Raw genomic sequence first — 20,307 nt, 5'->3', positions numbered from 1 at the left:
GATCCTGACATGAATAGTTAGTCACGGTCGCCCTCGGTTCCATAGGCATTCGGGGGAAGGGACCGTTAGATGGGGATCATCCACGGGGGAGATGGGTCTAGGGGAGTTGTAGCATTAGGTCGTCGGCTGCGAGGGGCTTGCCAAGTTGTCTGCAAGTCGGCCAGTTTGGTTCGGAAAGGATCCAGATTTTTCCACTTGTCGTCCACGTCGGATTATTGCATACATAAGATTTTTGTTGTTGGATGGAGGCGTTTTTGGGATGTGGGTTTTGTACGAGCCCCGACTTTGGAGGACGATTTGGTGTGGTGTGGTGTGGTCAGTTTTGTTATGGTAATGTTTAGCGCGTTGGAGTGGATCGATGTCGTGCGCTGTAGTTGTGTGGTGTTGATTCTTTGCGATGTCTGTGCATCCCTCTTTTTCTTCCTCTTATTCTTTTTCTATTTCTTTCGTGAACATTTTCAAGCTGGTTGCAAGGGTTTTGCTTCCTGTTATTGAAGAAGTTCTTTATCATTTTCTGTCTGATGGCACACCACTTCAGGTGCCGTGTTGTTAAAATTGGAACTGTTAGACATAACTTAGTCAGTCTCTGCCTGTTAGATAATTTCTATCATGTGTTACTCCATGATCGTCATTCAAACTATGGATTGCTGCATCTTTCGGTATTTTGAATCCACTTGGACAATTTCACATGTGCCTGCAGCTGAAGCTGCGAAGTCCCGCAATAATTTTGGCTGGTTGTGGCACAAACTAAGAGTTTTTAATTGGGTAAGAGACAGTCCAATTTTGCTGGAGATCGTCATTTATCGTCCATAAAATCAATGACTCGAGCAGGTCCTTGCAAATCATTGGATATCAATGAATCCTTCGATCCAACGTGGAAAATACATCTTTAAACTAAACTTTCGTCAAAAGTATAATGTCCCAGTCATAGACAGTCAAGCGGAAAAATCCATGCGTGAACGCGACGATCCAATGGGATGTCTGCTCGAGGTGAAGAATGTCATTTTCCAAGATTATGTACTAGTTCATCACGAGTTTCGACCCTTGCTAGTATTACGTGAGAATTTATTCAGCGCATCATACATGTAATGCATTTGAACAAAATTAAATACTCTGCGTGGTAAGTGGTCGAAATAGGGAAATATATAATGTAATCAACGAGCGGGGAAAAAGAAACACTATGGACGAGCAAAGTAGTGTGACTAGAATTACCTGTTCTACTAAATGCATAATGATAATCTTTTCTGAAATGACTTCTATATAGTCTGACTACTAGCTTTTGCACATCGTGTAGCATCCTTGCGACAAGTGATTACCACAGCACTTATTGCGTAGTGTGAAGCAAGACCATGCGAAAAGGGTGAACGGGGACTGAAAACTGCACCGACATGAAAAAAGAAAGTACAAGCACAGTCACATATTATGTTGTCGCATAAGATTTCCTTGTGTTATATAGTTAATAATTGTACAAGATAACATAGCCACAAATCTCAGGTTTCAGAGCACTAATGCAGTGTAAGCTACTGAGTGAGGTGTACAAGGTAATCCTATAGTATGTCAGGAGAGAATATCACCAGAGCATAGGAATAGTTCAATGTACAAGGAAGCTAGGGCGATGGCTGGCAAAACAGGAAGAATACTACTGCCCTCCCTTTGCCTAGAAGTCATGTACAATTGGTACATAAATGAAACTAAAGGGTTAATGATTAGCCAAATCCTGAATCAATACTGAGCTATTTGTACATACTATATGTGCGAGGCCCACTTCAAAAATAAATCTAAGCCTACTAGTTGGCTCATTATCGACAGCCTTTATACACTAACGTTTTCTAGTATACAAGATGACGGGCAGAATGTGAATTGCCTTTACAATCCACCCATCCAACCACCAAAGCCGATCCACTACTTTCTGTATATATTTGTCAACAATCGCTAGGCTTCTCAGGTCGTTGACTTCAGCGAGACCATGCAATAAACATTTGCGGGGTGCATTTTCTACGTTCTTAAACGCTTTGCAGCCTGCATGAAGCCCATTATCACTTGTACCTCGTCCAACTCCTACAATTCCAGAGCCATAAACCGTTCTCAGGGAATCGACTTTTGTGGCGTCAAAATACAGTGGAAGTTCAAGGTTACCGTGGAGACGACACCTCCGCTATCTAAAATTAAGTAAGAAATTTTTAGACATGCAAGCGAAAACCTCAAATTCGTGTAGCTCTTACCTGTGACATGAAATGTCTACAAACTGCATCCACAAGCTGTTCTTTTGATGAGTTCGGACCAACTTCAACCTTCACAACAGAGTAAACATAAGATCAGGTTGTACACTTAAAGTTATCTATGTAATCAACCCTAAGCAAGACAACAATACCAACGGCCAGAAAATCAACGTTTCTCAAGATTACAGCAGTATAAGAAATCTATAGGCCCAACTGATAATCAGCTAATCTCTTTATTCACTGCAAGAAAAACCTGGAATTAAATTTAGTATTCTTGAGCTAGAAAATCTCAGAAGAAAAGATAACACTCGTTCGATTATATGATTCTTGTTTGACGTGAGCAAATAATTACCAGCTTAAAATGCCTTCGATATCTCTTCAGAACAGCCGTCTCCAGCTTGCTAAGATTCACAGACTGTACCCAAAGAATGGCCATCACTTGTCAGGAACGCCTTCACAGGATCAGGACACGCACACTTGTTTTTGAATTTCCTAAGGTTCTGTTATCGTTCGTCGCATGAGAAACTATGGCAATCAGTGCTTTACTACAGTTTCATCGGACACAGGAGAACACTGCTATGTCAAAATTTAAAAACAATAAACAAATAAACAAAGAAACAAAGAAAAACAAAACAAAAATCTTACCGGTAAGCATCTGCTTGACAGACCTTTGCGGTCAACGAAATTTTCTTTTCTATCATATGAGTCACAGTATTGAGCTGCCCTCCTGATATTTCCTGCCGCTCCAGGATTGGACGACACTGGTGATGTTGGCTTCCGGGGTTGTACTCGGAATGAATTCGTTGGAAAATTGTTTTCTGCGCCCATCCAAATCAATCTTCATTTAAAAGTGAATCTATTTGATTGACGACTTGCAATGCAGGACAGACTACCTAAGAGGCTTTCTATGTAAAAAAACATGAACATAGACAATATCGTAGCAAAAGCATCCTTCAATCCTGATCTTTCTCACTGAATCCTACAGGATTTTACAGCCCCCACTTGATATATCAAGTACCCTTACCTCCCTCAGCCCTCAGTATAAGCAACGAATCAATCTAGGAGAAAGACATTGTGTACATCAATGAGCACAGATCTAGATACTCCCATCTCATTGTGTGCAGCACAGTGTCTCTACCCGAGGAAACAAATACAAACCTTGGCTTGTTTCACTTGAAAATGGATTGTCATCATTGTCATCATCTTTTTCATGACCAGTTGGACCCTCAACCACGCTCAAGGCATTGCGCTGGAGCTTGACTTCGTCCCCATTCGTGAGTACCTGCCACGTGAACACAAAATTGGTGACTTCGATGAACTTTCGAGGAATTAAGAGTAAATGGCAGAAGATACACCGTGAAAATATTAACATTACAAATAGGCACCAGAAAGCTGCCTCAAGTTCTTCAAAATGATTACCAGCCAATGCCAGCCACCCAGACCCACAGCTTTCGTGACGACGCCGTGAAGACCAACCAAAACAGATTTGGTGCGATTGTTTCCTGTAACCAGCACTTTCGTATGCCTTGGCAGTACAGACATTCCATCTTCTCCGCTATCTTCACCAGATTGACTGTGGCAGTGAAGGCCCTCTTCTGCGTACCCCATCACTACCATTCACTTGAACCAAATGTTACGGCCTTTGTAATGCTTCTACTATTCTCCAAACACCAGCCCTATTCTCCTGCAGGGGTAACTCATACATGAATCAATTAAAACATTTATCGAACCTCGCAAACAGTTGCGGTGAATTGCACAGCAGTGCTCAACAATCAATCAAGATCAGAACATTCTCTGTCGTCATCTCCTACCCAAAACCAAGCTGTTTGTTCGACATATGACTAGAGATGTGTTCCGGAAGCAAAACTGCTGCAGTGGTTTGCAACTGGGCTTAATAATCAAAACTGCTTTCGGAGACTACTGTCACAGCATATACTAAACCAGCAATAAGCATTTTCAGAATCCCACTAAGAGTTGCCTAAAGTTGTGGCACGAATCATAAGCAAGTCGACGATCAAATCAGATCTTAAACGACTGCTGGTTTAGCAAAGTTCGCTGGCTAACAGACACTCTCCAACAACAACGCTTTATCACTATACCACTTTTAAAGTGAAGCATTACTACCCCAAAAGAGCAATTCTGAAAGGTCCCTGATACCAACTGAGCCCTGACCAGAGAAATGCTATTAGCATGGCCCAAAATCTTAAATTGCAACGCATGTGCAGCAAGCTATAGGAAATGGCTGCTACCTTGGTGGATTAAACTCAGGATACTGCAAACGCAACCATGAATCAACTCGAAAGCTCCAGGAAAGCTCTATTCAACTCTTCATACTCTTCCAGAGTTGGTTGCAGGCCTGGGCGTGGCGGGGGATCCCAAAAAAGAGCACTCTTCAAGCAATTCCATGATGTTTCCCAACACGATGCACGGTAGTCTGCTTCAAGATCCTTGATTCGAAGAACTTCAACTCCTCCCTTAAGGAAAACAGGCTCAGCGCGTCCACTAGAAAGTGCCTAATTTCACTCACGCTCCTAAGAAATAGAACTCTGATTTACGCCAAAACTCTATACAGACGATATCCAACACGAAGCATGGCAGAGTTTCCAAACAGTGTAATAATTAGCAATGCCACTAGCAATGGTGCACTAATTGACCTTCACACCAACAAACTCAATTATCCTTATAAGAACTCCCTCAATAAAAAATAAACTTCTAAACCCGCAGTACTCCACTAACTAAGCCCCGAAATTCCAAATATGCTACCAAACAACCCCCTCACCACAATCCCACTTCAACTCATCCCACATTCCTCTTAAATCAAGCACCACGCCAACCGGCATCTACGATCCCCTCCAGACACACACAAACGCAACGTCCTCTCCTGGCGGCAGACACAACCCCTGCAACGACAGCAACTCGTGCTAATCCCAGTCAATCAGCAACCCCACACCCTCCTACTCGATCCAGGACCACATTAAAAACAACCCAAACAATCTATCCAAACTCAGACCCCAATTATGCACGTCGCATCGCTCCAGCGCCCCCAACTCCGCTACCCAACAAACGCCATTTCCTATCAAACCCACAATAAGCAGAATTTCCCTACCTACCCCATTCCCGTGTTTCCAGATCACAAACAAACCTCCCGTCTTCGCAATCTCTCTCTTTCTCTCTCGCACTCGCAATCGCTCGCTCGCTCGCCTGAAAGCAGGGGGAACGAATCCATGGTCCCACAGCTTTTGCTGACAACGCCTCAACCGCGACTTACGAGGCAGCGGCTCACAAGGAGCGTTCCCGAAGCTCCCATGTTCCCATGGAAGGCTTGCCTTTATTTATGAGCCGCGCTCGCACGTTCTCGCCGTCCCCGAGGGGGGCCCTTTTTCCCCGGCTTGCATTTATTAGGTCAAGCCTCGTTTGGGAATGGGGTCTGCAGGGCTTGGATTTTTCCTCGATTTCATTTTTGTCTTTCTACTGGCGATCCACGCTCAGCCAATGATTCTGGGCCTCCCGCTTGTGCCCTCATCTCAATGCTTTGGCATCTCTCCTTAATCGTGCTTTGTTTCGTGAGGGTTGTCAGGGGGGGGGGTTACTAAATAAAAACCGGGCTTCGTGAATTTGGTTGTGAGATTGTTGTTTTCGTTGATGAGTTTCGTTTTTTACCCTCAGTTTTGGTAATTGGTGAAGTGGGGGATGGTTAGAACATAATTTAGGGTATTGTATTTTTTGGGTTGAGTGAATTATAAGCGGGATTGTTGGAACGTGCGTGATGTGCTTTCTGCTATGGTGCCCTTCGGATCTTCTGTAGCGATTTTCTGTGAAAATGGTTAAATGCGTTACATCCAGAAAAAAGCGCTCGAAAAATAAACGTGGTGGAGGATTAGCAATTTGTGGGGTGTAAAAGATGGGGCCATCAGTGTGTGGTAAGTCGGTTCCACAACTCTGTTTTCGCTTGGCTAGATCAGAGATTATCAGATTCTGATACAGTTGAATCGTATTGCTTAAAAGAGTGTGTGGGAGAAAGCGCGCATGGAACCCTGCGAAACCTGGGGTCTGATTCGTAGTGACTATCACAAATACAATCCACAAGGGTTTTGGCACACATAGTGCCTGTGGAGCTTTCAAAGAAAAGATACTGGTAATTAACAAATAAAACATGTTCTACGAGGATGGTGAGTAATAGGTTCGGAGCAACTGCACACATTGGATATTTGTATACAGGAATCTTTTGCGCAAATTCAGGGTCAAGTTTTATTCAACACGCGGTTGACTTGATATGCAAGTGTGTCAGAATATCTGCATAAGACACAAGAAAAGTGCTGGCACGACGACACTCGAATGGTTTGACGATCCAAGAGCGCAATTTCTACGACTCGAAACGTTACGGTTTCAAGTGCAGAGGATTTTCATAATATATATTGGTCAGGCTTTGGAAAATTAAATAAATGAATAAATCATAAGTTTTAAACAACGGAGACGGCCGCTGGCAACCATTCATGATGTTCAAGCTGAGGAGGAAGGAAAATGAACAAGCTGAAAACTTCCTCAGCTTTCACCAGCTTTTAATCAAACAATTCTCAACTCCCATTGCTTGGCTTTCTGCTTGCAAATATTTGTGGGAGACGTTCAGCCATTAACCATTGTGGCAAGAGAATCACAAAACGGCACCCTGCACAAGCACAATTGTCGGTAAGTTCAGAGCATTCCATTGACTGAAATCGTCAGTCTTGGCACGCAAAGTTGGGTTCGTACAGTTGTTTCCCATCAAATAAACTTCACTTAAACCCCTTATTTTTTAGCTTTGCGTGGTGGTTGCATTACACAGGTTTTAGAGGTGGTAGTTTTAATTATGCAAAATGAAAAATTGGCAAATTTAAATTTTAGAATGTGTAACCAATAAATGACTGTGTCACAACCATTGCATTAGGAGAACGAATAGGATTTTACCAGTACGACAAGAGTCGTATCATCCTCAAAGACCTCGTTACTGGACAAAGTTGGGCAAGCTGCTCGCCACATCGAGGTTAATCTAGCTGTGAGTGCTGACGACCGTAGATCCTGAAAATTTTGCCCATTTTTGATTACACAATTTAGGAACTTGGGTGCATGCTAGAGATGCCTCAGCTGATTTTTCGGCTGGACTGTCGTGGCCTTGCATCCCACTGCTAGATTCCAGTCCTACAACAGAACAATGGCACTGGAGAAACTAAATTTGCTTCCCGAGGCTGCCCATGTTTTTGCCACAACACCTGTCACAGAGTTGACTGACTGGAGCAGATCAACACTGAAGTACAGTGCAATGAACGACAATGAAGAGTAAAAGTAATTGTAACGCCCAGAACATCTTTAAGCAGCAACAACTTCGCCCCACCAAAAAAACAGTGCGTTGTCCTGAAACACACAGCTTAATTATCCTTGAGGTACATCAGACAGATCGGCACAAGAGTCTCACCAACTGTTGCCACCAAAAGTCTTCTCACACAAGCTTGTTTCTGTCAAGATAAAACTCCACACATGTCTTCATTACAAGAGTGGAATTCACATCATATCTTAAGAGAGTGTACGATGTTTTTGACATTGTTGTCGAGGAAACATCGTAAGAATACTCATGATCGAGACAACACAATGATATTATCTCGAACGACAAGGTTCATTACTTGCTGAAAAAAACAAACGGAAGACACTGCAGCACAATTCAACTGATAGATCTTTGGCTGAATCTCTTTCACCTATCATTATTGATAACTGGTGCTTTATGATAAAAGATGCAACAACGCACGGTTGTGTGAATGTCCCGTCTGTTGGACAACATTTCCTTGTGGCATCTCTGTGCAGCTTTTCATGAATCTGATGAACTACGGCCATTTTCTCAAGTTCGTGGTTACAGCTTCGTTGAGGCTCAAAACGAATACCAACACAATGGGGGAAAAATACAACCTACTGAAAGTTGTGTTTGTAGATTATATGCCGAAGTTTACAGCTAAAAAGTCCCTGATCACAAATCTGTCCACAATGACCTCACTACTAATGCAATTTCTTCCGCATCGTTTCCCACAACCATATCTGCATCTAAATCAGTCATGCATGTCTGTATCACGTTCTGGAGAAGCGACCACTCGAATAAAATACGGGAAGATATTTTTTACAGCGAATTGGTGCAACAATGTTGAGAAAGAAAAAAACATCATCAAGCTAAATCATCTACGTCAAGGTTATCCCTGCCTTACTGTGAGTAACAGAATACCGATAATCGTCGCCGAATTCGTCCGGCTTTACAAAATAGCGAGTTTAACACCCTGGTCTCGGGTGCCATTTTCACGGCCATACGATTAATACAAAGAAACTCTTTCGTAATTATGAAATCGGTGCTTGTTGCAAAATACTGTCTACCCGCTTCAACATTATTAAACCTCTACAGATGTCCAATAACAAAAGAAACTACTGACAAAATCCACCACCATATCATCCTTTGCAGGGTTTCAAATTCCTTCCGCAAATAAGTTCACGCACAAATGGGTCAAGTACTTCTCAGCTTCAGACTAATTCTGAAACGCTGTTTCGGAATGTTCTATCCTTGCCCTAAAACCTAGACTCCGGAATAGTAAAACCGCAATCACGCAGCTCGCTTCTGCAACCCCAAATGCATCAATCAGCGGACCATAAAATCTCACAGAATCGAGCAAATCTGGGATGGACTTGGCAGGGGATTGAAGGGGGGGGATCGGCGAAGGGCTTCGACATATGAAGCTGAGATCAGTGAATGCTGCGTTGGGATTCTGCCCGTCTTTGAAGACACAAAGCGGTTCTGAATTCGACGACGGCCACGAAAACGAGAGCGAAGCATCGGGGAACCGTCCTCTTCTTCGGCGGTGAAGGTCCCTCAACTTTGCCAGGTTCCCCACGAGTGGAAGGGAACTTGATCCCCCTGGCTGTCCCTCCTGTTCTCGGCTCGTGGGAACTTCGAGGACGCACTGGGAGAGAACGTCCATCCTCATACTTTTCAGTTTAAAACAACGTACTAAAGTTCTCTTTAGAGCCAAAAAGTTTGTTAAGGAAAAATCTTGTGGGCTTTGTCATCATGCACTTCCTATTTGGTTTAGTTTTTTGCAATTCTTAACCTTTGACATTTTTTTTCTTTTTTTTTCTTTTCAAATTTTTTAGTTTTGGTTTGCACTAACTTTCTTTGTTGTCAAATTTTCATTGTGGAGATGTGATTTGGTAAACTTTTGAAATATATATATATATATATATATATATATGTTAATATAAAAATAATTATTGAATGAAAAATTAATACCTTCCATAGAAATAGATTTGGTTTACTATAGAATTTGTTATATTAATCATTACTTTTGAAGTTGGGACAATATCAAAAGACAACCTTATGTTATGTTGTGTATTTTTATTGATATCATACAAATTGTGCTCTATGTTATTTTTTCTTCTTTAACAAATCATATCTTTCAAGAGATTTTATAGTAACACCATGTCATTAGTTTTCTATCTTTTTGAGAAATTTCCATCTTCAAATTCTCCTTATTTGATGTCTCTATCCTTGTATATCCAATGGATATTTTTTGTATATTTGTTTTAATGCATAGGGCTAGAGAAGGATTTGAAATTATAATTTAGGTTGTCAGTTTCTTATCTCTTCTTGATGTAAGTATTTTGCTTTGACTATTGTAAATAGAATATAGAAGGATTATTTTTTATTCTTTTATTTTAAGACTTGAATTGTAATCAACATGTTTTATACTTTGATGGGTTCTTTAGTCTAGAACAATTTTTCTTTAGTCTAGAACAATGTTTTGTAGTACAAATTGACATAGTCCACATTTAGTCGCTTCAAGTTTGCTTCATTTGGTAGTTGGATAAATTCAATGTTATCCTTGATTGTGACATTGCTCTAGTCTTAAGACAATATAGATATGAAGACATTAATTTAGTACCAATACAATGTGGATTTAAATTGATGTAGTCTATATTTCTACCTTCAACTTCCTTTCACAAATATAAAATTGTTTAAAAAAATAATGTGCAATCTACAAGTTTTTGGCCTTTGCACTAACTAAACAACATAAATGATGGCTAATACTACATATCTTTGTGTTTTGAAATAAAAAATAAAACATCTTATAAATTTTATCTTAAAAACCAAAATACTTAATTTCATAACTAATATAACCAGTTATTATTATAAGTTTTACCCAGTTGATATTAGGTCTTGATAAAATTTAGAAGACTTGATGATTGATTCTTTATGCTAATAGTATACAGGCTATGCCAATTAGTAACAACATAATATAAAAGAAGCACAAACATTAACTATCCAACCATTATATATATATATATATATATATATATATATTTTGTATTGAGTTAAGAGATAAGTTTATTGTACAAAAAATAAAAAAATATAGGATAAAATTATGAAAATAATTGGAAATACTAAGAAAAAAGTATAACATACTAAATTAATAAAAATAAATACAATAATTATTTTAACATTAATACAAGATGTACAAACAATTATAAGATTTGTGAGGTATATATACATACATATATATATATATATATAGCGAGAGAGAGAGAGAGAGAGAGAGAGAGAGAATTTTTATTTTAGTTTTAATTTAGTATTGATGAATTTAAAAGAAAAAGTTTAAAGAGGTTTTTACATTTTTTATTTTTTATTTTTAATATCATGATGTTTTTTTACAACTGAAGATTTTATTTGGCATTAAGATATTACAGATTTATTTATACTACCAATAAATTATTTTTAAATTTATGTATGTCACTTGATATTAGTCAACAAAAATATATACATGGTTGATCAATGTTGTGTACACTTTAACTTTGATTTGAACTATATTATGCATACTCTACATAACTATTTCTATATTTTATACATTTGTAATGTTCAATTTTATCTAACTTTGCTCAATTAATGTTCTGTTTTGTAACTATTTGAGATTAATTCTTTCAATATGAAATTCACATACCTTTATAATGATCAGAAGCATAAGTGATAGTATATTTTTTTGTACATCACTGTACACTGTTATTTTGTATGTATAAATTGATTGCACAATAACAATCATAGAATATTAGATATATGAACAAAAGGATATTTAATAAATTTGACATGAACATTCAGATTCAACCTTACTGTTAAGTATTTTCTAAAGAGACTAGACAAATACATAATATACCATTAAATGTAGCTGGTATGACATTAAAATTTATAAGAACAAATCCATGAATCCTAGAATAACAAAGGATAGAAATTACATTTCCTATTTATCGCCGAAGTGATTAGAATATGAACATAATTCATGCACAAAACACACTTGAAAACTCCGTGATACAGTTGAAACATCTAACGCAAAAAAGAAAAAAACAGCTCATAGAACAATGTTTCTGACCAAGCATCCACTGTGCAAAGTGGATGGGTTCAGATACAAACGAATCTGTGAAGGTCTTAACCTCACAGCAAACACAACGTCACACAAGAGCTTTGTGAAGAATCAGAATCACTGGGTTCATGTCACATTGCGTTGAACTGTCTGGTACCCAACCCTAATGCATCAGCCACAACATAAGAGCAGCAGCTGAAGCAGCAGAAGAAGAAGAAGAAGAAGAAGAAGAAGAAGACCAGGAATGGGAGATGGTGGAACCAGAATCAAGGCTGGCTGAATCTGTCACCACATAATCGTTTGACAGAAACCCAGCTGGCGAGATGCGAGCAAAGAACTGGAATCAAACCTAACAAGTTTCTTGAGGTTTAGTAAATGAGCATACTTCGCACTCATCTCTAGATCACTCATGTGAAAATCAGAATGTGTAGATGCTTTTAGGTTTGAAAGTTGCAAGGGTGACATAGTGAGGAAAATAGAACCCTCCTACATGGATGGAACACTGGAAAAACACTGCGCTCGTCTGAGAGGAGAGAGCACTATGACTAGAGAATAGCCCTTACAAAGTTTACTTGGCGCGCTTGGCAGCCCGCTTGCCGTGACCCTTCTTGGGAGGGCCCTTGCCTCGCCGCTTCAGCCTCTCGTTCTTCAGCTGCCGGCGCTTGATGTTGGGATCCTCAAACATGGGGTCTTGGTTTTGAATTGGGGTGGGATACCAGGAGACTATCTTGTCCCCGATTAGTTTCCTGCGCAGCACCTTGTGCGCGGACCGCTCCCCGTTGCCGATCACATGGCCGAAAATCCTCGCCCTCGCCTCGTCTATCGATTTTAACTGTAACGTCCTGGCTTGCGCGGCCTCATCGGGCACGGCAGAAGTGGATTGCAGCTCCGACTGCACTTCATTCGGGGTCTCCAGCGATTTCTGCTGCACACAACCCCATGCTTTGAAAAATCGCTTGCCTGTCGCGCCACTACCCGAAGCATTAAGCCCTAACCCTAATTTTCCAAAACCACTTTTTAAGCCATTTGATGGCTCAACGGCCTCGACTCGCGGAATCGTTCCGATCGAACTCCCAAACCCTCTCAATGTTGCTAGATTCCTGTGTCCACCAGCACCCGTCAGCTGCTGACTCGTAACACAAGAAGTTGAGTGCGAGGCCACCTTCTCGTTCATATGGCCAGAGGCTCCTGGCCATGAGGGACGTACTCCCCATGAACCAACAAGACGTCCATGAAGCAATCTGGCAGCCCTAGCTGCCATGTCCCTCCTACAACCTGCAACAAACCTCTGAGATCTCTCTCTTAGACCCTATTCCATGAGACAGTGCCGTCCTCAGATTAACTTCAACCTAGTGCCGCACAGACACAGGAGACAAGAACACAGGAGATAGTGGCAGCACCCTGAACAAACGCAGAACTTCAAAAACTCCCGTAATTCTCAAATGACTTCTAGTGCTGAAGCGGAAAGAAAGCTTCCATTTCGCTGGTGCACGGTCACATTTGACTCTGTTCACACTCGGTAGTTGTATTCCATTAGTGGGTGGATTTTATTTTATTTTATTTTTTCTTTTCTTTTCTTTCCTTTTTCTATTTCTATTTTTATGCTGATAATTCCTTATGCCGAGTGTCTTCAGTTTTGCGAGCCCTGCGTTGCATTGTTTGCCAGCAGCCATGGGCACCACTCTGGCCCTTCACTCACCTCTTGCACCTACTTCTCACCACTTTTCTTCGTCTTTTAGTTTGAGAAATGGGCGTCGTTTATTGAGAAATGTTTCAATTCAGAGTTATATTTGGACTAGCAAGCTCCAGGCGCAACCTGGGTTGTTGAGCGATGGTTTCAGTCTAAAGGAGAGGGCTACTTCGAGCGGAGTCGCAGTGAAATGCGCTCAAGAGAAGGCTGCTGCGACGGTCTCTCGGCCAGCCTTCACTCAGGAAGAATTTGAGGCATTTCTCGTGAATTTGCAGAGCTCCATTTGCGATGAGGTGTGTGTGTGTTTTCTCTGGTAGTTCCCTTGATTTTGGGTGTGGATAAGTTTGTGCTTTATGCATTCGATTAAGTCCACAGTTCTGCCTTGGATGGTTTTCTCGCTGGAATTGGATCCCCAACTTCATATTGTGTACGTTAGAGACTACATTTTGCCGTGAATCGTACATTCATGTTTGTTGCAACTCAGGCAGCTACTGCGGATGGAAGTGGGAAGATGTTTGGGTTTGACAAATGGCAACGAGGGGCTGACCCATCGAATGGGTCAGGATTTCTTAACACTTCTTACAACTTCTCTTCAGTTCAGGAGTTTCATTATTCTCTAGTCAGCTCTGTTCTGTGAGTCGTATTTACATCGAAGCACTGTAACCTGTGACATCGATGTAAGCAATGGCATTATTCTTCCATTTTAGTTCCATCTTTTCCACTGAAATTACGGTATATACATTCTAATCGTACTGGGGAGGATGAGGTGTGGACGTCTTTGACTACCGTAAGTGTTAATCTTCTGTTCGCGTGCTATTACTGACTAGTTAAGTCGGGATCAATAGGTATGGTATTACTCGGGTACTGGAAGGTGGAGACCTCTTGGAGAAGGCGGCAGCAAACGTATCGATAGTGCGGGGCAGTTTGTCCGAAGCTAGGGCTAAGGCAGGTAGAGCCACCTTCACCCGTAATTTCACTTCTTGAAGTGCTCATGGATACTCCATTCCCAGATTATTGTGGATTTTTCCCCTAATGGCTTTTGTCACATGGCAGGCAATGAGTGCACGGGGTCGGGGTGTTGAAGCTGGGGCATCGTACTTTGCCGGGGCACTCTCTCTTGTCTTCCATCCTCGCAACCCTTACGTGCCTACCTTCAGATCAGACATCCGCTACTTTGTGGTGTGTTACTCTAATTTCAGTCCTGATCATGTCCTAGACACTATTTCAAGTGCTAACCGCATTGTCTTTTAAAAGTCACGATACTTTTCTGTTTTGCTCCTGTGAACCTGCTAGTTGGAACCCGCAAACTGAATGCTCGCATTATTGGTGGAAATGCAACCTAGTGTCCCTTACAAGACCTCCTAAGGCTGAACTTTGTTGAGAATGATTGTGAAATGAGATTTATTCAAATAATTATCATATCTGTAACAAAATGGCGATAAGACATGGCATTTTTGCGTGTCAGGTCGAGGGCAGCCAAGGTTGGTTTGGAGGGGGCGCGGATCTGACACCATGCTGTAAGCACTCCCAACCACCTACGTCGTGCTGGTTTCACCGATGCAAGAGACCTTGCTAAGGTGTAATTGGACATTGCTTAAATTGGCGATGAAGTTGTTTGTGGCGGTAATCTAGGGCCATTTGAGGGGCAAGGCATTTTGAGAGGCGGGTCTATGTGCCTTCTTTGCCTCCTGCAATTGTGAGCTCTGAAGTACTCAACCCTGCAATTATTTGCACATCCATTTGTACATGTGACAGATCTTTTCGAGGAGGATGCAAGAAGCTTTCATGCATTCTACAAGTCTATTTGTGATAAGTATTCACCCAGTCTTTACGAAGAGAGCAAGGCAGCGTGTGATGCTTACTTTTACATACCAGCTCGTAAAGAGCACCGTGGAACGGGAGGGATTTTTTTCGATGACCTGGAAACCTTTCAGAAGGATAGCGATCAAACCGCGGTATTCTAAACTCAACCATTCTCTCCTGTACTTGCCCAGCACACGAGCACAACTTTAGAGTCCAAGGGCCTTGCTGCTTTGGTAGCTTCACATTCCTCTCTTCGTAATATTCTTGTGTTTCCATATATTTCAGAATGGAGGTGCCTCTGAAGAGCCAGACACAGATGCAGTTTTTGCTTTCGTAAGAGACGTTGCACAGGGTTTCATGCCGAGCTATCTACCTCTAGCTAATCGAAGACGAACAATAGCTCATGGTGAGGCAGAGAGGCAATGGCAATTGCTTCGTCGTGGGCGGTACCTGGAATTCAATTTACTGTATGACCGTGGAGTGAAGTTTGGATTAGACGGTGGCCGCATTGAATCTATCATGGTCTCAGGTATCTTTGCTATTCCAGACATCATGTCTAGCTACAAAACTTTGCCAATTTTTATTTCATGAATGCAGATAAGCTTGGTTCGATTTTGACGGCCCTTCTTGTGCAGCTCCTCCTTTGGTGGCCTGGAAGTATGATGTTGCCCCAGAACCAGGGTCTCGTGAAGCAGAGCTTGTGAAGATCCTTCAAAACCCTCGGTCGTGGACGTAGCGTATGTTGTGGCATACGAAAAAGTGTCCAATGTGGGCGATCAGCTCTAACTTTAGTTTTCATGCACCATTAGTTTCATACTCAGACCAAAATTTCCGTCTGGCTAGGGATAGGAAGGACATTCTTGTTCGATTGTCAATGGGAGATTCTCTGGCTGACCCAGATGACGTGCTTTTCCAGTTTGGATTGTAGTGGAAATATGTGATGGCCAGTTTGAATGATGAGGAAGGCTCGAAGTTTTCATATCATATTTTATCCATTTTCTATTTTTTTGTTGTTGTTTTATACAATTTCCTGATTGCTCATAGATGGGTGCTTAAGTATCGAAAGGATGAGAGCTTCCGACTTGTTGAGAAGTCTTATTGGACAATATTTTTCTTGCAAGAATACTGCTATGAAGCTGGTGCGGAACACAGAGCCGGAGATGGACCACAAAGCTCGGCTCTGTTTCGGTCCTTATCTTCGATCACAATCTAATCAAGTGACCTCTGAATATGCATATCAATTGTGATATTTCATGTGTATTTTGAAGTTTGTAAAATTTAAACCTCTCAAGTAAGTTTAGTACAAGTTGGAAATGATGTGTATATATATATATATATATGTGTCTGCAAGCTCAAGTATGAAATCATTTGTAAAGAAGACTGTAAGTTTTATGTATGGGTTTCCTTTTCGAGAATTCATCAAATTTTCACATTTTATCATTTCAGCTGCAATTGATCGTCAAATGTTCAATAAATTGGTCCAAATACTGGTCACAAAACTTGATTTATCCGGCGACATCTGGAATGGATTCTTTTGAGGATTAATAAATTATACTACAATACCTCGAAATTTTTTCACAACTCTGTTGTGAATCTTATTTTATTTCATTTCTTTATCTTCTTTTCCGTGGTCGATTTATGCTAAACATTACATCTATAACCCAAATATTCTATTTATGTCGAAATTCCTTGAGCTTCTTGTAATAGGTCTCGGAAGAACTTTGTGAAACTCCAGAAATCAGGAATGAAACACTGTCAATCGTGGTATTTCAATATTGCGGTGAAAAACATTCTAAGAATAAGTCAGAAATTTTATTTTAAAGAAAAAGAAAAACCAGTTAACACCTAAAACTGGATTTCTCAACTTTTCCATCACTTATTCAAATATTGGGTGCTACTCAGAGAGCACATTTTGTAGTACGGACATACAAAACCTAGTTTCCAATGAGAATCGACAAATATTTCTTTTTAAAAAACACAGATAGAAACCTTTACCGCTAGTCACCGGCACTCGGAGCTTCAAGGGGGTGAGGATTGCGGAGGGGCAGGGTGAAAGTAGTCAAGTACTGAGATCGTTGGTGTGCGTCTTCGAACAGATTACTTGTGAATCCGTGATGTTATTCCCCACTTGAGTAGTTGATTTGTGAAACCTGAAGAGAACCATCATCATCAACCCTTTGAAGCTTGCGAATGAAGGTCGCGTGGAGCACTTGCCGGGAGGATACTGGACCAAGAAGTGCCAACAAGAACCCTTGAGGTCCCGAGGGTTAGCGGAGTTTAGATCCAAGAGATATTGTTGCTGCAATTTTTGGAATGTTTCTACAGATCACTACTGCATTGTGTAAGAGCGCTTCAGGGCAATAGCCGAAGCCGACTTCCGAACGATCATGTCTGTAGAGCTAGGAGAGGCTGCGATGTGGGTTTTCCTGATCTTGAAAATCAAGGTCGCCGAAGTTTAGTTATTCTTGGAGGTTTTTCTTTTTGTTTTTTTTTTTTTTTTTTTCCTCCCCTTGGTGGTGTTCTTCTTCTTAGTTTAGGGCATACCAGGATGCCAATTTATGGGTACGTATTGGTTGCAGTGTGAGGGCGGTGATATTATCGCTTGGATACCATGCCATTCGCAGAAATGATACGGAGCAAGCAGTGATGGCGTTCACCCACTTAGATGCTCTGGAGCTGAATTAGCTGAGGTTTGCACACGAGTTGCCATCCCTGTCATGCTCGAGGAAGATAGTGTGTGGAGGACGGAAACGGTGCTGTAACTTGTGGGTCTGTTCGAGGGTGGAGTAATTTTGAGGTTAGTTGGGGTAATGGAGGCTGAGCGAAATGCAATAGTGTGCATTACCGCGCCTGACGAGCTGGATGACGGTATGCGAGAGAAGCTGTCGGTGTCACCCAAAGCTAAGCGGGTTGCCAGCCCCAGATGGTCCAAACACGAAACCCTTGTCATGATTGAAGCCAAGCGGAAACATGAGCTTGATATCCAGCAGGCCAACGGTTTGAAGGGAAGGACGCAGCTGACGGATGTGAACAAATGGGACCTTGTTTCGGCGTCGTGCCGCGCTGTAGGGATCGACAGAGATGGGAAAATGTGTCGAAAGAGATGGTTCAATCTGCTGACGGAGTTCAAGAAAATATTGGAGTGGTGCAAAACCAACGGGTTTGAGGACTTTTGGAACATGTCGGGAGACGAAAGGAGAGAGAAGAAATTGCCCACTGGGTTCGACCAAGAGATTTATCTGGCCATGGAAAGTTTCTCCAAGTCTCCGTCTGGAATGTTGCCGGATGAGAGTGGGTCTCGTGGCGCAACAGATGATGGCATGTTTTTGGAGATTGAGCAGGATGTGCAACCGGCGGAGGATGCTCAGCATCTGGAGAATGGCACAATGCCTGTGGAACTCGGCGCTGGGAATGGACTCCGAATACCCTCTGTTGTGCCCGAACCTCTGATTTCTAGAGGTAGCTACTCAACCATTTCACAAAGTTTAGCAGAATTTGTTTATTTGTAAGTTTTATTATACCCCCATCGTTTTTTCAACGTCATTCTTTAGCTGAATTAGGTTCTATTAGTTGATTGATTCTACATTAATTTTAACAAGAACACTGTGAGATGGACATAGCCAGTCAAGAGGCACACCACAAACAGATGTGTTGTCTGGGTCAGAGAGATCGTGAGCATCAACAAAGGAACCCATATCGTCAAAATGTAGTCCTCTTTTTCGTGAATAGCTTATCTTATTAACATAGAAGCCTCCACTGTTGTTCTAGCATAGAGTTTTCTGTTTTAGAATTTGACATTTACTCCCGAGAATTGTTTTTACTACAGGGATGTCACCTGAGCGGCCTCGGAATCTGAAGAAACGGAAGCTTCCATGTGGACCAGTTCCTGGCGAAGCAGATCCAAAAGATCCCTACATTGCCATACTAGAAAACACCAGCAAAAGCTTGCAAGCCGCCTTCACAGAAACTATTCAAGCACAGCTGAAGGTGTACAGCCGCACTGTACATGCTCAGATTGAGGCTCAAAAGCAAGAGAATGCGTTGGAGAGAGCATTGCGCAAAGAACAGGGTGACAAGTTAATCGGAGTTTTGACCACATTAGTCGATGCATTGTCCAAAATCGCCGACAAGTTGTAATAGATACCATCTGTCAGGCGGCTCGCATGAGCTCATCAGATGCTTCCATTTTCGTTCCATCTGTAAGATTGGTGACGCTATGCGAGGATACAGGAGCCCATCCGTTACAGCCCAATGAGAAGAAGATGCATGAGCCTTTTCCAATTAAACGTCTCAGACTCTCCTGTGGGTTGTCTGTTAGTATACATCGAGCACAACTTATGGAGGACAAGGGCAAGGATCACTTAAACAGGTTCAGATTCTCAATCTCAAACTCTGATATATATGTCATAGAAGCTGCTCCAAATCAGACATTCACACATGAGTGTGATCATTTTTCTGCTTATTAGATAGTGGTGTAGTGTAGGAGAGAGAGCAAGGAGTTTTTTTCCCCATTCTGGTTGTCGAATTGACATCCTCAGACATGTTGTTTCTAGGCACCCTTCGGGCATCATTTCTTTGTAACATATGGATCAGCATCAGCATCAGCACCTATAGATTAGGATGACTGGGGCTCGGTTTAGCTAATAGAGTGTACAGCTAAAATTAAGCAAAGCTGATTTGCGCTGCTCATGCTCTTTTGAGTTTCTTGTCACATACGCAGTGAAGAAGATGTTGAAACATCTCCTAAATGCTGCTGGCCTGAACTTCTGTCGTTGTGCAGTGTGCACAATGAAGATTATAAATGGTTTTAAAATATATTTCTTAACTGGTTTATTGGTTGTGTAGTAACATTTAATTTTGATCACTATTAGACATAGTGTTTGTTAAAGGGAAACATAATCAAAACTGCAATTAGACTTGTGAAAATTGTTTAATTTTTTAATCAAATGATGCAGAGCATATATTGTTGATTGTTATATCATGTAGTATTAAAGATATTTAGATGTTGTTTAAAATTTGCCATTGAACATTATTTAAGAAACTAACCAATTAAATGAACGATTCAATTTTATTTCATTTTAAATTGAATCGATGTATAATAATTAATTCTTTGCATTGAAATTGATACTATTGTTTTATTTTGGTTTTTACACGTACACGCACATTGACACACATACATCAA

At 41.2% G+C, this 20,307-nt stretch overlaps 4 protein-coding genes and 1 long non-coding RNA gene across 7 annotated transcripts; 2 read left to right on the top strand and 3 right to left on the bottom strand.

The window, feature by feature from the left end:
• Positions 1 to 1,420: 1,420 nt before the first annotated feature.
• LOC112292537 (uncharacterized) lies at positions 1,421 to 5,418 on the bottom strand. Its single transcript, XM_024541115.3, has 7 exons — positions 4,469 to 5,418; positions 3,639 to 3,903; positions 3,378 to 3,501; positions 2,865 to 3,037; positions 2,572 to 2,634; positions 2,223 to 2,291; positions 1,421 to 2,058 (listed from the first exon to the last, which is right to left on the bottom strand). Exons 2-7 carry the CDS (start codon positions 3,834 to 3,836, stop codon positions 1,996 to 1,998), a joined length of 690 nt encoding a protein of 229 aa, XP_024396883.1. The 5' UTR covers positions 3,837 to 3,903; positions 4,469 to 5,418; the 3' UTR covers positions 1,421 to 1,995.
• A 1,201-nt stretch (positions 5,419 to 6,619) lies between these two features.
• Positions 6,620 to 8,224, bottom strand: LOC149987703 (uncharacterized). 2 transcript variants are annotated; one of them, XR_016506554.1, is made up of 3 exons: positions 7,669 to 7,805; positions 7,164 to 7,394; positions 6,620 to 6,885 (listed from the first exon to the last, which is right to left on the bottom strand). It is a non-coding gene; the product is annotated as an uncharacterized LOC149987703 (long non-coding RNA). The 2 variants fall into 2 exon arrangements; XR_016506553.1 differs by lacking the exon at positions 6,620 to 6,885 and adding an exon at positions 7,946 to 8,224 and having other exon boundaries at positions 7,239 to 7,394; positions 7,669 to 7,708.
• Positions 8,225 to 11,596: 3,372 nt separating this feature from the next.
• Positions 11,597 to 13,116, bottom strand: LOC112292664 (uncharacterized). Its single transcript, XM_024541380.3, has one exon. It carries the CDS (start codon positions 12,891 to 12,893, stop codon positions 12,201 to 12,203), a length of 693 nt encoding a protein of 230 aa, XP_024397148.1. The 5' UTR covers positions 12,894 to 13,116; the 3' UTR covers positions 11,597 to 12,200.
• Positions 13,117 to 13,229: 113 nt separating this feature from the next.
• Positions 13,230 to 16,109, top strand: LOC112292663 (uncharacterized). Its single transcript, XM_024541379.3, has 8 exons — positions 13,230 to 13,615; positions 13,807 to 13,880; positions 14,168 to 14,267; positions 14,376 to 14,501; positions 14,788 to 14,839; positions 15,078 to 15,277; positions 15,411 to 15,654; positions 15,761 to 16,109. Exons 1-8 carry the CDS (start codon positions 13,250 to 13,252, stop codon positions 15,859 to 15,861), a joined length of 1,263 nt encoding a protein of 420 aa, XP_024397147.1. The 5' UTR covers positions 13,230 to 13,249; the 3' UTR covers positions 15,862 to 16,109.
• Positions 16,110 to 17,136: 1,027 nt separating this feature from the next.
• Positions 17,137 to 19,940, top strand: LOC112292687 (trihelix transcription factor ASR3). 2 transcript variants are annotated; one of them, XR_016506552.1, is made up of 3 exons: positions 17,137 to 18,584; positions 18,952 to 19,494; positions 19,679 to 19,940. XR_016506552.1 is itself a non-coding variant. In XM_024541429.3 (2 exons), the coding sequence occupies exons 1-2, from the start codon at positions 17,936 to 17,938 to the stop codon at positions 19,260 to 19,262; spliced, it is 960 nt and encodes a 319-aa protein (XP_024397197.1). In that variant the 5' UTR covers positions 17,228 to 17,935; the 3' UTR covers positions 19,263 to 19,940. The 2 variants fall into 2 exon arrangements, 1 of the variants encoding a protein (XP_024397197.1); XM_024541429.3 differs by having other exon boundaries at positions 17,228 to 18,584; positions 18,952 to 19,940.
• Positions 19,941 to 20,307: the final 367 nt, after the last annotated feature.

Source organism: Physcomitrium patens, chromosome 15 (assembly GCF_059467195.1).
Source record: "Physcomitrium patens ecotype Gransden chromosome 15, ASM5946719v1, whole genome shotgun sequence".
In the NCBI taxonomy this organism is placed as follows: Eukaryota; Viridiplantae; Streptophyta; class Bryopsida; order Funariales; family Funariaceae; genus Physcomitrium; species Physcomitrium patens.
The sequence above is the reverse complement of the archived record's forward strand: the minus strand, read 5'-3'. Positions and strand labels throughout refer to the sequence as shown.

Excerpts from the sequence above, each read along its gene's own strand:
- LOC112292537 (XM_024541115.3), bottom strand. The coding sequence starts at position 3,836 with ATGGTAGTGATGGGGTACGCAGAAGAGGGCCTTCACTGCCACAGTCAA. Across the intron at positions 3,502-3,638 it reads TGGGTGGCTGGCATTGGCTG|GTACTCACGAATGGGGACGA; the intron begins GTAATCATTTTG and ends TTCACGTGGCAG. Across the intron at positions 2,292-2,571 it reads ATCGAAGGCATTTTAAGCTG|GTTGAAGTTGGTCCGAACTC; the intron begins GTAATTATTTGC and ends TCTGTTGTGAAG.
- LOC112292664 (XM_024541380.3), bottom strand. The coding sequence starts at position 12,893 with ATGGCAGCTAGGGCTGCCAGATTGCTTCATGGACGTCTTGTTGGTTCA.
- LOC112292663 (XM_024541379.3), top strand. The coding sequence starts at position 13,250 with ATGCCGAGTGTCTTCAGTTTTGCGAGCCCTGCGTTGCATTGTTTGCCA. Across the intron at positions 14,268-14,375 it reads TGTCCGAAGCTAGGGCTAAG|GCAATGAGTGCACGGGGTCG; the intron begins GCAGGTAGAGCC and ends GTCACATGGCAG. Across the intron at positions 14,502-14,787 it reads CAGACATCCGCTACTTTGTG|GTCGAGGGCAGCCAAGGTTG; the intron begins GTGTGTTACTCT and ends TTTGCGTGTCAG.
- LOC112292687 (XM_024541429.3), top strand. The coding sequence starts at position 17,936 with ATGGAGGCTGAGCGAAATGCAATAGTGTGCATTACCGCGCCTGACGAG. Across the intron at positions 18,585-18,951 it reads CGAACCTCTGATTTCTAGAG|GGATGTCACCTGAGCGGCCT; the intron begins GTAGCTACTCAA and ends TTTTTACTACAG.